Source organism: Cladophialophora immunda (assembly GCF_000835495.1).
Source record: "Cladophialophora immunda strain CBS 83496 unplaced genomic scaffold supercont1.3, whole genome shotgun sequence".
Lineage (NCBI taxonomy): Eukaryota > Fungi > Ascomycota > Eurotiomycetes > Chaetothyriales > Herpotrichiellaceae > Cladophialophora > Cladophialophora immunda.
Genome location: NW_015622543.1, coordinates 3,796,494 through 3,808,677, shown reverse-complemented (window position 1 = coordinate 3,808,677; position 12,184 = coordinate 3,796,494). Strand labels below are relative to the sequence as shown.

The 12,184-nt window shown below is 50.8% G+C and overlaps 3 protein-coding genes across 3 annotated transcripts; 2 read left to right on the top strand and 1 right to left on the bottom strand.

Moving 5' to 3' along the window:
- Positions 1-205: 205 nt before the first annotated feature.
- On the bottom strand, positions 206-1,266 carry PV07_05727 (uncharacterized protein; the record flags this gene model as incomplete). The annotated part of the gene is made up of 5 exons (XM_016392640.1): positions 206-387; positions 481-571; positions 635-756; positions 824-961; positions 1,026-1,266. The coding sequence occupies 5 exons, from the start codon at positions 1,264-1,266 to the stop codon at positions 206-208; spliced, it is 774 nt and encodes a 257-aa protein (XP_016250159.1).
- Positions 1,267-3,047: 1,781 nt separating this feature from the next.
- Positions 3,048-3,442, top strand: PV07_05726 (uncharacterized protein; the record flags this gene model as incomplete). Its single annotated transcript, XM_016392639.1, has 2 exons — positions 3,048-3,116; positions 3,167-3,442. The coding sequence occupies 2 exons, from the start codon at positions 3,048-3,050 to the stop codon at positions 3,440-3,442; spliced, it is 345 nt and encodes a 114-aa protein (XP_016250158.1).
- Positions 3,443-10,495: 7,053 nt separating this feature from the next.
- PV07_05725 (uncharacterized protein) lies at positions 10,496-11,840 on the top strand (the record flags this gene model as incomplete). The annotated part of the gene is made up of 5 exons (XM_016392638.1): positions 10,496-10,567; positions 10,671-10,887; positions 10,951-11,029; positions 11,088-11,515; positions 11,572-11,840. 5 exons carry the CDS (start codon positions 10,496-10,498, stop codon positions 11,838-11,840), a joined length of 1,065 nt encoding a protein of 354 aa, XP_016250157.1.
- Between the last annotated feature and the right edge of the window lie 344 nt (positions 11,841-12,184).

Sequence of the window (12,184 nt, the reverse complement as noted above, 5' to 3'; positions counted from 1 at the left end):
CCCCCCCCCCTTGACGCTGGATCTGAACGACATCGTCCGAGCCAAACGAGTCCACCCCAAGATGAATTCTCGCTCTCGTTACGGAAACCAAGTTTTTACCGAGAATTCAATAAACTGAGTATCGGGTCAAGGCGGTGTTGTCCGGGTGTTCCAAATCTCGATTCTCGAACGACGGCTCAGATACCGAGAGAACAAGTTCTGAAAATCACGCGACAGCGACTTGAGCATGTCGCCCCGCAGCCCACTCGTGGATCTTCTCAAAGCTTCTACACACCCTCAAGACATCCGAATCGGCCTTCAAGGAGCCATCTTCTTGTCGCTGGAAGATCCCCACGCTCGTGTCCCCGACACACATGATTGTCTGTCGCAGCAGATCGACGCAGTGTTCTGGTCCGAGATGAAATGGGAGTCAGTCGATGTTGTCTCAGTCTTCAATCGGTCTCCTTGTCTTATGTGGGCAAGACGGCTCGTGGAACATACCAAGGTGGCCCATTTTCTTCGTGTCCTTGGTTCCGTCCGGATAGGTCACCCATCCGAATGTCTCGGGGTACAGACTCTGACGAATACGATCCTGAGCATACAGTTAGAGTTACTAATACATCTCCCGCGGGAGGCGGCCGGTCATGTTACTTACCAGGCAATGTAACTCGTGGAAGACTTCCAGGATCATGACGTGCTTATCTGGATGGCCCTTGATATTCGAAGTCTTTTGAGGGAGGAGAGCATTCTCCTCGGCGGAAATGATGCTCGGTCCCGCTGTTGCGAAGTATGTCAATTTCTCGGCTATCCCACGATCGATCCGAGGGAAGGTTTCGTCACGAACAATATTGGTACAGATCTAACCACAGTTCGTTCGTGGCGTTGCTAGACCCAACGTATGCCTTTGCGTCAGGGTCATTGCTGAACGCAAAGCCTCCTTTGATCAATTTGATTTCATGTTCAATGTGGTCGTTGACAGGAGCTGGATACACCGCGAGTTAGTGGCTGGAGGCTCTCTATGACGCGCTCGACGGGCTAATTCTCACAGTATAGTTGGAGCATGGGATCATTAATCTGTCCCTTTCCGGCCCGCCGATGTAGAACAATCACCGCAGGAACGAGGATGAGGATGGCGAGGTGAACAATGGCGGTGTAAAGTGATGGATATGGACATTTCCGATGAACAGGTCTTTTCTCAGTATGATATAACGCCTCGTCTACGCCGTCAGAAAGCGAGTCGCGGTAAGTCAACAACAGGCTCTTCGACGACGACTCTGCCGAGTCCATTGTGAGGCGAGATGAGATCTCTGTATCTACAGAAGCAAGGGAAAGAGGCCTTTGGGGCTGGGCAAGGTAAGAGCGGTGGATGTTTGAGATGCCAGTCTGTCACAGGGGAGACAGTCATCTCTAAAAGCTTCCTGGGGTCCTCGATCCTCCTCCTACGCAATGACTCGATACCACACCTGGTCACAATATCCCGAATACCTAGACAAGTTACCACTTCGGAATTCAAGACGCATTGAGGTACAGGCAGAGGTGGTGCCGTGAACTGGACGAAGGATGGTGGATCCCGCCTGCTATGCTGCAGTACACTCACGAGCCACGCACCGCAAGCTAGGACTGCGCTTGTGTCATCCCTGGCTTTTCTTTGAATACTACTGGCGGTCGATGGTCAACCTCAAGCCGTTTCCTTGAGCTTCTTACCTTCGAACTCACCGCCTCGTTCTCAACGCACCTGCAATCAGAAAGGAATGCCGAGAGCTCGATCCTCTTTACGTAAAGCACGGACCGCTATACGATGCGTCGTGCTTCGTTCACTTTTCCGTTAAAGGTGATCTCCGCAAGGAGAAAAAGGGCACTAACTATACGCGATAGCCAGCCCGAATGGTATCCTGCTTCTTCGTCATGCCAAGTTACCAGCTTCACGTTCCTGCCATCTATAGAGTCAGCATGCCTCAAGCGATTTCATGGCTCTCCTCAAGCTGCACAACGATGCATTTTGGTCACTTTCCATACTTGCCTGGACACCGTTGGGCCCTCGGGAGTCGGAATACGAATTCATCGATATCTGAGCCGTATTGAGGTGGACAGATCTGAGAGCGGGGACCGCTCCCTGCACCCGAACCCTTAGTGCTTATGAACAATTCCAACATTTAAGACTTTAGCTCTCTGGGGATTGTGCCTTATAAGGAGACACGGCGCATGGGAACTCCAAACCTAGCGCTTATTACTGTGACCTAGCGCTTATCACGGTGGATAGAAAACATAGCCCGAAGTAGAAGGTGGTTATACCGCTAATCCCACTTTAACGTCTATCGAGCCGAAGAGTACTTCCTGGCAGCGTCTAGAATCTATGCTTGTCGGTGCTCCGTGAGTGCCAACATTCCGCTGCACGCGGGTGAAAAGTACGTGCTGACTGTCTGTTGATCAATTACTCATCTTTGTCGAGGGAGATTCCTCGAGAGATGTTCTAGATTCTTGGGACACGACGACATATGACCCCGCCCCCTCCCCCCTGGGCGACACTCCAGAGTAGATTTCCACCGACGACTGGCTTGCTCAAAATCTAAGGAACTTCCCCGTATAGTCCCCGATCCACCGTCCTTCTGATTCTCCACTTTCTCGCCTACTGACGCTGAAGTTTCGAGCTCTCTCCGGAACGATGCCCCGAATACCTTCAGGATTGAGTCGTGCAGTTTGTAGTGTGAGAGACGGAGACCAACCTGCATCGTAAGAGCGGTGCTAAACCCATTCCTGAGCGTCGTCCGAGTATCGACGTCGAGAATTTGGCACGGGATCAGTGCTGGGGGTTGGCGGGAGGATTTCTCCGATACCGCCACTGTTGGGAGGACGTCGAGGAACGGATATCGTTACCCAGGTAGGACGGACTGGCCAAAAGTGGAAATACCGAGCCTCACTGTTGAACTCGAGTATAAAGAGGCGAGATGATCGAGATGAAGCCGTTCGTCTCGGTCTCTCAAAGCTTTCCAGCGACATCAAACTGATATTTGCCCAGAGTTTCACCTCCTTTCAATACCAATTCCAAAGTCCCGCAGCCCGCTACCATCATGCGGTCCTCCACGGCATTTCTGGCCGTTGTGTTAGGCGTCCAGCTGGTTGCTGGCCTTCCAATCATTGTACGTCCAAAGGAATCTCTATCCCAGTGTCCGTTTGCTGATGACAAAAGGGCGGGCCTCAGCCAATCTCTGCCCTGATAGTGAAACGTGAGCCCTCCGAGAAAGGTTCTCTGACGGCAGACTGGTTGGAGAAGCGCGAACCTTCTGAGGCGGGCTCATTGACTGCGGACTGGCTGGAAAAGCGTGAACCCTCGGCGAAAGGTTCGTTGACGGCAGATTGGCTAGAAAAGAGAGAGCCCTCCGAGACGGGGTCTTTGACGGCAGACTGGCTTGAAAAGCGTGACCCTTCCGAAAAGGGCGCTCGGACCGCAGACTGGCTGGAGTGAAGAAGACGGAGAGGCTTCCAATGAGTCCCGGCTCAAGAGAAGCGAGAGGAGAAACGAGAAAATGCGGACAGCAAAGAATTTTGTGGTTAGTAGAATGGCTCGAGGTTCGGGCAGTGATAACCGTACGATGTGCTGACTCTCAGCCGTCTGGTTAGTCTCTAGAATATAGAAGTGTGTCACCCCTTGATCCTGAACAGCGTGACGAGATCGCAGCACAGGCCGTGCACACCTGCAGCGCGAGGCATGCTGGCTGGCACGACGATTCCTGTGCATCAGGCTTTTCTTTCTATTGTGCCAGATCATCAGCAAAGCCGACCTTGTCGTCGCTGAGGGGATGGAGCGGTTTATCAGCTCAGATGGTGGACGGAAGACACCAAGCTCTCAAGCAGTGGTATTTCTGTATTTATATTTCTGTATTTATGAATGAAAATTGGTAGTTCCAAACCATGCATATTCATTCTGATCACCGACCATAGCTATGGATGGTGAGCAAAGCGTGAATAAAGTCGAAGTACCTATTGCGTATGTCCTACGCAGGGCATTTCGCCATGCCGGGACGTCGATCAATAGCTGGCTAGACACAATTGTTGCCTCCCTGACGTTCTTTGCCTCAAATTTCTGATCTTGCTCGTCTGTCTTCAGACTTCTGCCGCTTTAATTTAACTCGTCGTCTCTTCAAAGCTGTCTTCTCTTACACGATGAAGTTGTGCCCGTCAAGTTTCACTCTCTAGATGTCATTGACATTGCCAGCACAGTAAGATAGTGCTTCGTAGGCAATGTGATCGTCTTCTGTCAGAAAACACCTGTGTACAAGGTGCAAAAGGTGCAGGGAAATAGGTTCGTCCGGCTTTCCAGAACAAACATCGAACCTCCTCGATTCTCTCGTAAGCTACAAACCGGGAGTTTCTGACATACGCCATATTACCTTTAATGCATTGATCTTGTTCGCCCTCATCAACTCAAACGCCTCCAAAACGTCATACATGCCTTTCCCGGACAAATACCTAACCCTAGCCGGTTCATACTCTTTACCGACATTTTCCATCGTCTAAGCCATTATGGCTCTCAATTTCCAGAACCTGGATGACTATGATGTTTATCTCCATTGTGGAACTTAAAGTCGTCGCTTTTGAATGTTTTCAGATCATGGATTATGCCGGCGATAGCCATCTCAGCACAGTGGTGTGCGCTTGGCCCGGTCAGCGGCAAGGCGAATATGATTGACCCACCAGGAGCCACGGCCTCTTCCAAAGGTGCGATGTCCACCCAGACAAAGTCGAGAGCGTGTTTCAAAGACTGGTTGGCTGATATGATGGATTTGATCTTGCTGACGACATCTTTATCTCGCCAATCAAAGGTGTAGTGAGCTTTCGAGCCCTTGAGATAATCGTGTTGCTGTGTGAAATAGTTAGCCGATGGTTATAGTTAGGTGACTGAGCTGGCTCTCGTACGCATGGCGAGGCAGTACAATGATCGGGTTGCAACCACTAAATTTCGCAAATTCAATTGACTTGCCTGTATACCGATCTAACTGGGTCCTCCTCAAAGAGGGATTGGCTAATCGCGTCGCTCCTCCTATGGAAGGGCTAGAGGAGTCTGCATTTGGTTGTAAAGAGCATCGCATGCAATGCACGGGGTCAAGGGAATAGTGGCTGCTTCGTTTTCGCTCAACACACTTTCATCCACTTCCAGGCCGTTGCTGCCAGCGCAAGAAAATATTCCTGAGACCCTCCCCATTTAGCTTTTTTCCTGTCAGAAGAGCTTCAGACACCGGATCAGAAACAAGACTTACGTGGTCCAATTCCTCTCGTGAAAGTCATAACTTTATCGCCGACCTGAAAGCCGGACGCTTTGGAGCCGACCTTAACGATTTCGCCAGCGACATCGAAGCCTTCGATTGTGTTGACGGCACCGAAAGCCTCGGGATGCCTACATCACGCTGCCATTCAAGATGTCTGGGAACTCTCCTGTCCAACCTACCGAGGGACCTGGTAGACGAGGAGAAGGTAGAGGACACCTACTTGTAATCTCCTGGATTCACGCCAACGCATATTGTCCTCAATAGTAACTCTTCGGCCGATGGCTTATATCCTCCTTCTACTGTCTTGATCTCCTGGGTTGCGTCATCGTTGATCCAGGTAGCTTTGTGAGGCATGAGGTGGTATTTGCCTTGGAAGGCGTATATGCGAGGCTTGTCCTGTGGGAGCTATCTGTTCAAAAGAGATGTTTTCATGGAAACTTGTGCCTGACTTAAAGACTGAAGGATCATCCGATGCGCGAAGGTGGTTTCCGGAACAGAGGATAGGAGGACCACGCTGCTGTATAATGCGGTAACTGGGTGGTCGCCTTGTGGATACTTCTTTGGTCGGGAATACGGTATGGGGTACTCAGTGCTCTGTGGGGAAGGCACGAAATGGGCATGAGCTTTTCGAGGACTCCCACACTAGGAGTTGAAAGGCGACTAGCCTAATTAGTTAGTGAACCCAGAATTAGTGGCTCTCATCAGCCACGGTTACAGCAAATTTCGCGCCGCTTAACGAAATCGACGATATTAACTATATTAAGGTCTCGATAGACAAAAGTAAACTCTGTTCAGCCACTTGTTAACTCTCGCTGGCCATGACCCGGACACGGCCTGCCTCGTCTGTGTATCGAGCTCTGGGCATTGCGACTAGGATAGGAGTAGTCTATCACTCCTCGCTCTTCTTCGAGCGAGGAAATGACGCTTGCTGGGGGCCGATCAGTAATAGTTCTGCCGTTTTGCTCACGCTGGCCGGACCAGCTGATGGCAAGATGAGATGGGTGATAATGTAATATGGATGAAGAGAAAAGACACAATTGGGAAAGGTTAGGTCCCAGGCTGCACGTTGCTAAGAGAATCCGGTAGAGCCGCGAGAAGTTGATACATTTTGCCATTCCCTCACAGTCTTCGCCTAGGTGTAGCGACGGCCTAATTCTGATTCCAAAGGCCACAGCCAGAGGCTATCACATCCCTGGACAAATTTAATTCTATCCCAGTGCCATCACTCGCATATAGATTATCTTAGAACTTCTGCGCGATCGGCTGTACATGCCACCAGGCACGAATCTTCTTCCCGTAGAAGTAAAGTGGTACGGTGAGAAGCGTAAGGCCCAGCTGAATACCGCCGACGGTGTAGAAAAAGTATGTTGGACCTTGCATAGTGACCCAGTCGTTCAAGATATCTATGTGAAGGTCAGGACCAAATCGAAGCAATTCAGTAGACGATAACTCACATGAGAAGCCAAAGTACAAGAAGTTCTTGAAAATCATGGTGAATATGAAAACGTCGATGCTGAGTGCCCTGAAGGCGTCGACCATGTATGTGCCGGCGCAGACAGCCGAGAACTGACATCCGGCCACGGTGATGCCATAGCAGACTGATGCCGCGACCACGCTACCTCCCACTTTCACAACATGGCCCATCAGGTAGTAGCCTAGGGCCGCGCAGATTGCAAGGCCGATCATCAAGAACAATCGGAACTCTGGCTCGTAGATGCCACCATTACGGCGACTCAGCCATTTCACACTCGAATCGGAGATGAGCCCGCAGACTAGATTTGCCAGCGTCCCAAGCACAACTGGGCCTCCCGACATGTAGCCAAGCTGTTTTGGTGTCAACAGAAAGGGTGGTGCTGAGAAGATCTGAGCAGTCACAAGCGAGATACCAACCACCCAAAGCACGGGAAAGGCCACTGTCAAGGCAGACCAGATCACCGCCGGGTTGATCACCACTAGGAATGGGGAGATAGCCATCTTCACGATTGGAGCAGGCGAATATGTGCCGTTGATTGGAGCCAGGCGCCGATGCCATGGAAAATCGTGTGGACCGGCCAATGCGTTGGCTTCATCAGCATGTTCAATCTGCGTATCATTCCATACCTCGGCATCGGCGGCCTTCATTTCCTCGATTATGTGCAGATTCTGCCCGATTCAATCAGCTTCGAATCAGAGGTCAAGGGGTCAGTATCGTACGTACCTCGTGGGAAGAAACATCGACCTCATAGATCGCGTCTCTGTTGAAAGCGGTCTCCCAGCCAAAGAAGATTGAGAGCAACCACAAGACTCCAAGGAACAGCGAATAGATCCAGAAGATCCAGCGCCACCCAAGCACCTCTTGGACAGTACCAGCCACAAGGACTGGTATATTCGTGATTGCCGACAGGGAGCAGATGTAGACGGCCATGCGTTTCCCTCTCTCATGCACGAAGTAAAGATCTCCAATGACAGAAAAAACGATACTCTCAAAGAAGGACATGCTCAAGCCTTGCATCACACGAGCACCGAGAAGTGACCCATAAGAATGCGCACAAGCTGCCCAGAGTGAGCCGCCGAAAGCAAAAGTCATGGAAAGCAGGAATCCCGGCCGTTTCCCCCACTTTCGACACAAACAAGCCATAAAGATTCCAATTGCACCAGTGGCACACAAGTTGTATCCGCTCAACAGGGAGACATCGGTAAAGCTAACTTTAAATTCCATCATGAGGGGGACAACTACGGGCGAGAGAATTGGTCCAAGCCTGATTTGTGTTAGTCCGACGTCTTATCATATAATGGGTCTGATGTTTAGCACGACCTACCCAATCGTTGCAATAGTGCATGCACCATAGAGTAGAAGGATGCAATCTCGCTGCCACAAAGGCCAATTCAAAGGGTCTCTGGGATCATGGGAGGGCTGCGGGATCAAGACGACATGGGCATTGCGACCGGTGCCCTTCTTCAAGAACTGCGTTGTATCGACGGCCGCCTGATCATGGACATCGAGCAATGTGGTTCCGGGCACATGCTGAAGGGAGGTTTTGGGTTCCAAGATACCGAGACCCATGATGATGGACTTTGTCAATAGATACTTGGTTTCCTAAGGACGTTGGGGCTTTCGACCGCGAACGCGTGCCTTCCTTTATATCTTCTTGCCTATCATGGAAGGGATCCAACCCACATCGAGTCTACCATTTTAGGATGCCGTTACCTGGGTTTGGGGTAGAATTGAGGGGGTGTATCATGCCCCAGGAGGGGCTTAGTGGGTTGCAATAGACGTGCGTATTGACCAGACTGTATTCCATAATAGGCGACCTAACTAGGTTCGGATAGCCTTTCTCTGTTCTCACAGTACAGAGTTAACTTTCAACTGTCAACAAACAGTATCGCAGGACCCCACGGGAAGTAGCAGGGGCAAAATACTACAGAACGACTCATGGGCCGCCCCCATGACCACAGAATGTGGAGGTGGACCGAGACAGGGGCAGTGTCGTAGGCAAGGCTGGAGCATCCCAGAGCACACACAGCACCGTGAAAGGGTGTTACCGTTCTTCCCTCATGAGGCCGCATCAAGATGGTGTTCTGTTGGTAGACCCATCCCTGCCGCGAGTCGCTCTCTTCCCTTCTCAAACAGGTCGGCCTGCCCCTTGCCCATCCAAGCATTCCTATTCTCATGCAGAGGTAACTCGAAATCTACAATCTCTTTCGCCACGTATAGCGCTCGACCTGCCCAGATCAATCACTCACTTCTAAATGGTTGTGACTAGCCAGAAATGCAGGAGAATAACCCCTCCCCCAGGAGCGAAAGAAAAGGGAAAACAAATAAAACTCACCATGAAGGTTTTCATCAGCACATGCCAAACAGAGGGCTTCAGCTACTTCCTTTGCAGTGTTGATTGGCATGCCTTTCCACATCTCGACGACCTCAGAGCTGAATTCGGTCTCTTTTCTCGTGTCAGCACCGTGCCCCGCCAGGCAGTCCATAATTTGGAAGTGCAGCTCACCTGTCATCCAAGGGGCAACTAAATTCACGCGGACATTTGCAGGCCTTGTCATTGCGGCCATGGTACGCATAACTCCTAAAAGCTGCTTGGCTGTTATTCGAGAGCCCTGGTAAGCCTGGAACTATGCCTTACAGCGTGTTTGGCGGCGCCATATCGTACTATCGGAGGCGTGGCAAAGTACCTGGCGCGGTTAGCTTGCGCTACGTACCGTGAAACTCCAGGGCACGGATTTTACGATGCAGCAGAGCCGGTTATGACGAGAGCACCCCCTGGAACGGGATTTTTGGCAAAGTAGTGCAAGGCAAGCTTTGCGGCTGCGGTGGTCAGCTCCAATTTCCAAATATGAGTTTGGAATAATATACTCCTCAGTACGCCGTTCAGATTGACATCTATCAGGCGAAAGTCGGGCGCCTTCAGCTCTCCGTTCTCGTCAACCGCATTGTCAAACAGCATCGGCGGACGCTCAGGGAGGGCGGCATTTGCCAGGACTGCATCAATACTTCCGTACTTCTCAAACGCTGATTTAAATGAAGCCAAGAGAGAATGCCAGTCCGTCACATCTGTCTTCTGGAAGCAGCCTGCCCTGGATCTCGTGTCAGCTAGTGATTCGACGAAGGAATTCACCTTCAAACAACCCGCCGATTTCTTTGATGAGCGATTCTCCTCGTTGGACATCTACATCAGCAATTATAACATTTGCACCGTACCCTGCTCTCCTGTCGTCAGCAATCCGTTCTGATCTAATCACAGGGAGCGGTCAACCATGGAGTAACAACGTCGTCGTGCGTCCTATGCCATTAGCACCGCCTATGAGATGGTCAGCATTGGACAAGCACAAAACCAATCGAGCTGCAAAAGACCTGTGATTAGGACATTCTTGCCTCGCAACCGGGCTAAAAGATCTTGCCGAAGCTCTATCTTGGCCATTGTGTTGAAGATAATTAAGAAGTAGTCAAGTCAACTAATATTCTGATGACCTGATTGCTTTTTTTTTCGGCTCCGCGCAGCGTAAGGTATCTGAAATTTGACTGAAGATAGGTGGACATCTATCAATCCGAGACCTTCTCAGGGATAACACGGGGGATATATGGTATTTCTACCGCCGCGCTCGAACCTTTCCTGGCTGTAAATGACGTGTCAGGTGAGCAATCAAAGCCCGAGATCGGATTTCTAACATGTGCTGGTCCCGGAGACTAAACGGGAAGGCCTGGCAAGAGGCAATTCGCAGAGAGCTTAGTGGGAGCCGAACATGTAGTTACCATAACGTCGAGAATGTGGGGTGATGGGCAGAGCACAACCACGTTTTGGAGCGGGAGCCGGATCGACCAGATTTGTACAAATCGGGTAAGTGGGATGTCCAAAGGCTATTAACTTGAATTTAGAGGACTTCATACCTGTTAATGTTATGTTGAAATCATCTGTCTGAGTTCTGTGAAATACTGGCCAGGTTTTCTCTGTCCCGGACCTGCCAGCTCACCATCGGTACAAGTCAAGGCCGGAAACTTCAAGTCATCATCCGCGTGAGCGGCGCAGGATACAACATACGCTTCCAAAGATGACGACGTACGAAGTGCCCGTGGATTTCCGTAACATCAAAGACAAAACCATTCTGATCACTGGCTGTTCTACGGGGATAGGTCGCGCAACCGCGAAGCTTGCATATGGTGATGGCCCCCATCAGTGCTCTTGTCCACATTGGAAAGCAGGTGGCTAACTGCCCAACCTAGAGCATGGCGCTAAACTTGCGCTGGCTGATTGGAATGAAGTTGAAGCAAAGAACCTGTTAGCAGAGCTTAGGAATACAGAGTATGTGACACGGCCCCCGGTTTTATTGACTTCTCCGCCTAAGAACCAAGCCTGACAGCCGCCTACTTTTCTACAAGACCGATGTGTCCAAATGGGATAACATTCTCCAGGTGTTCCAAGGAGCATGGAAGAAGTTTGGAAAGATCGATGCCGTAATCTCCAACGCCGGGATCAACCAGGAGAACCTCCTGGACGAAGAAATCGACGAGGCAACGGGGATGTTAAAGGCCCCGAGTTTGAAGAATCTCGAGGTCAATCTGGTCGCTCACATATATGTCGTCAAATGCGCCGTCCATTATTTCGCAAAAGCCCCTGGGAAGCGGTCGCAAATCATCATGACGGGATCGGCGGCGAGTTATATCGACACTTCACCCCTGTATCAGTACTGCGCGGCAAAGGCCGGACTTCTAGGGCTCATGAGAGCATTTCGAACGCGACTGATATCCAAAAACATCACCATCAACATGATAGCCCCCTGGATGACAAGTAAGTCTTGCCCTTGAAATTTTCCCCTAGGATCCTCAAGGCCAACGTCAATGTAGTATCACCGATGTTGCCGCAAGCTATTGTAGACATGTGGGGCACTCTGCCTGCCAACAGTCCCGCGGGAGTCGCGCATGCACTGCTGCTCCCCGTCGTCGATGAAAGCATCAATGGCAAGGTATTCTTCGTGGCCGGGAACAAGATCACGGAGCTGGAGGATAAGATTCACGAATGTCAGCACATATGGATGGGCGCGCAGCTGAGCGAGGATGTAGATGAAGGGCAACGGCGACTAGTCCCAGCGGGCATTCATCCCGAACAAAAGTGAGCAAACCGTTCCCGCTCTGCTAGCTTGCAGCTAGATCGATGACATTATTGAATGTATATCGACGCATCCCCAATGTGTGGTATGCCAGAGTCCTGTATTACTCTCGTCTCGCCCCGCGCTGCATGATTTTGATGGGTCAGAATGGAACGCAAGGGCCAGTAACGCTCCCAAATTGAGAGGTCCTTAGGCTTCCATTACTTACTAACACAGAATCCAAGCTCGGAATGCCGTCTATGTGTTGGGCATGGGGAAATAGCTTGCTCGTGAGAGTGTTTCATGTGCTGTCTCTGGTGGGCTACGTCGTTCTCGATGAAAACATGCGCGGGTGCCACCGCGAGAAGGAA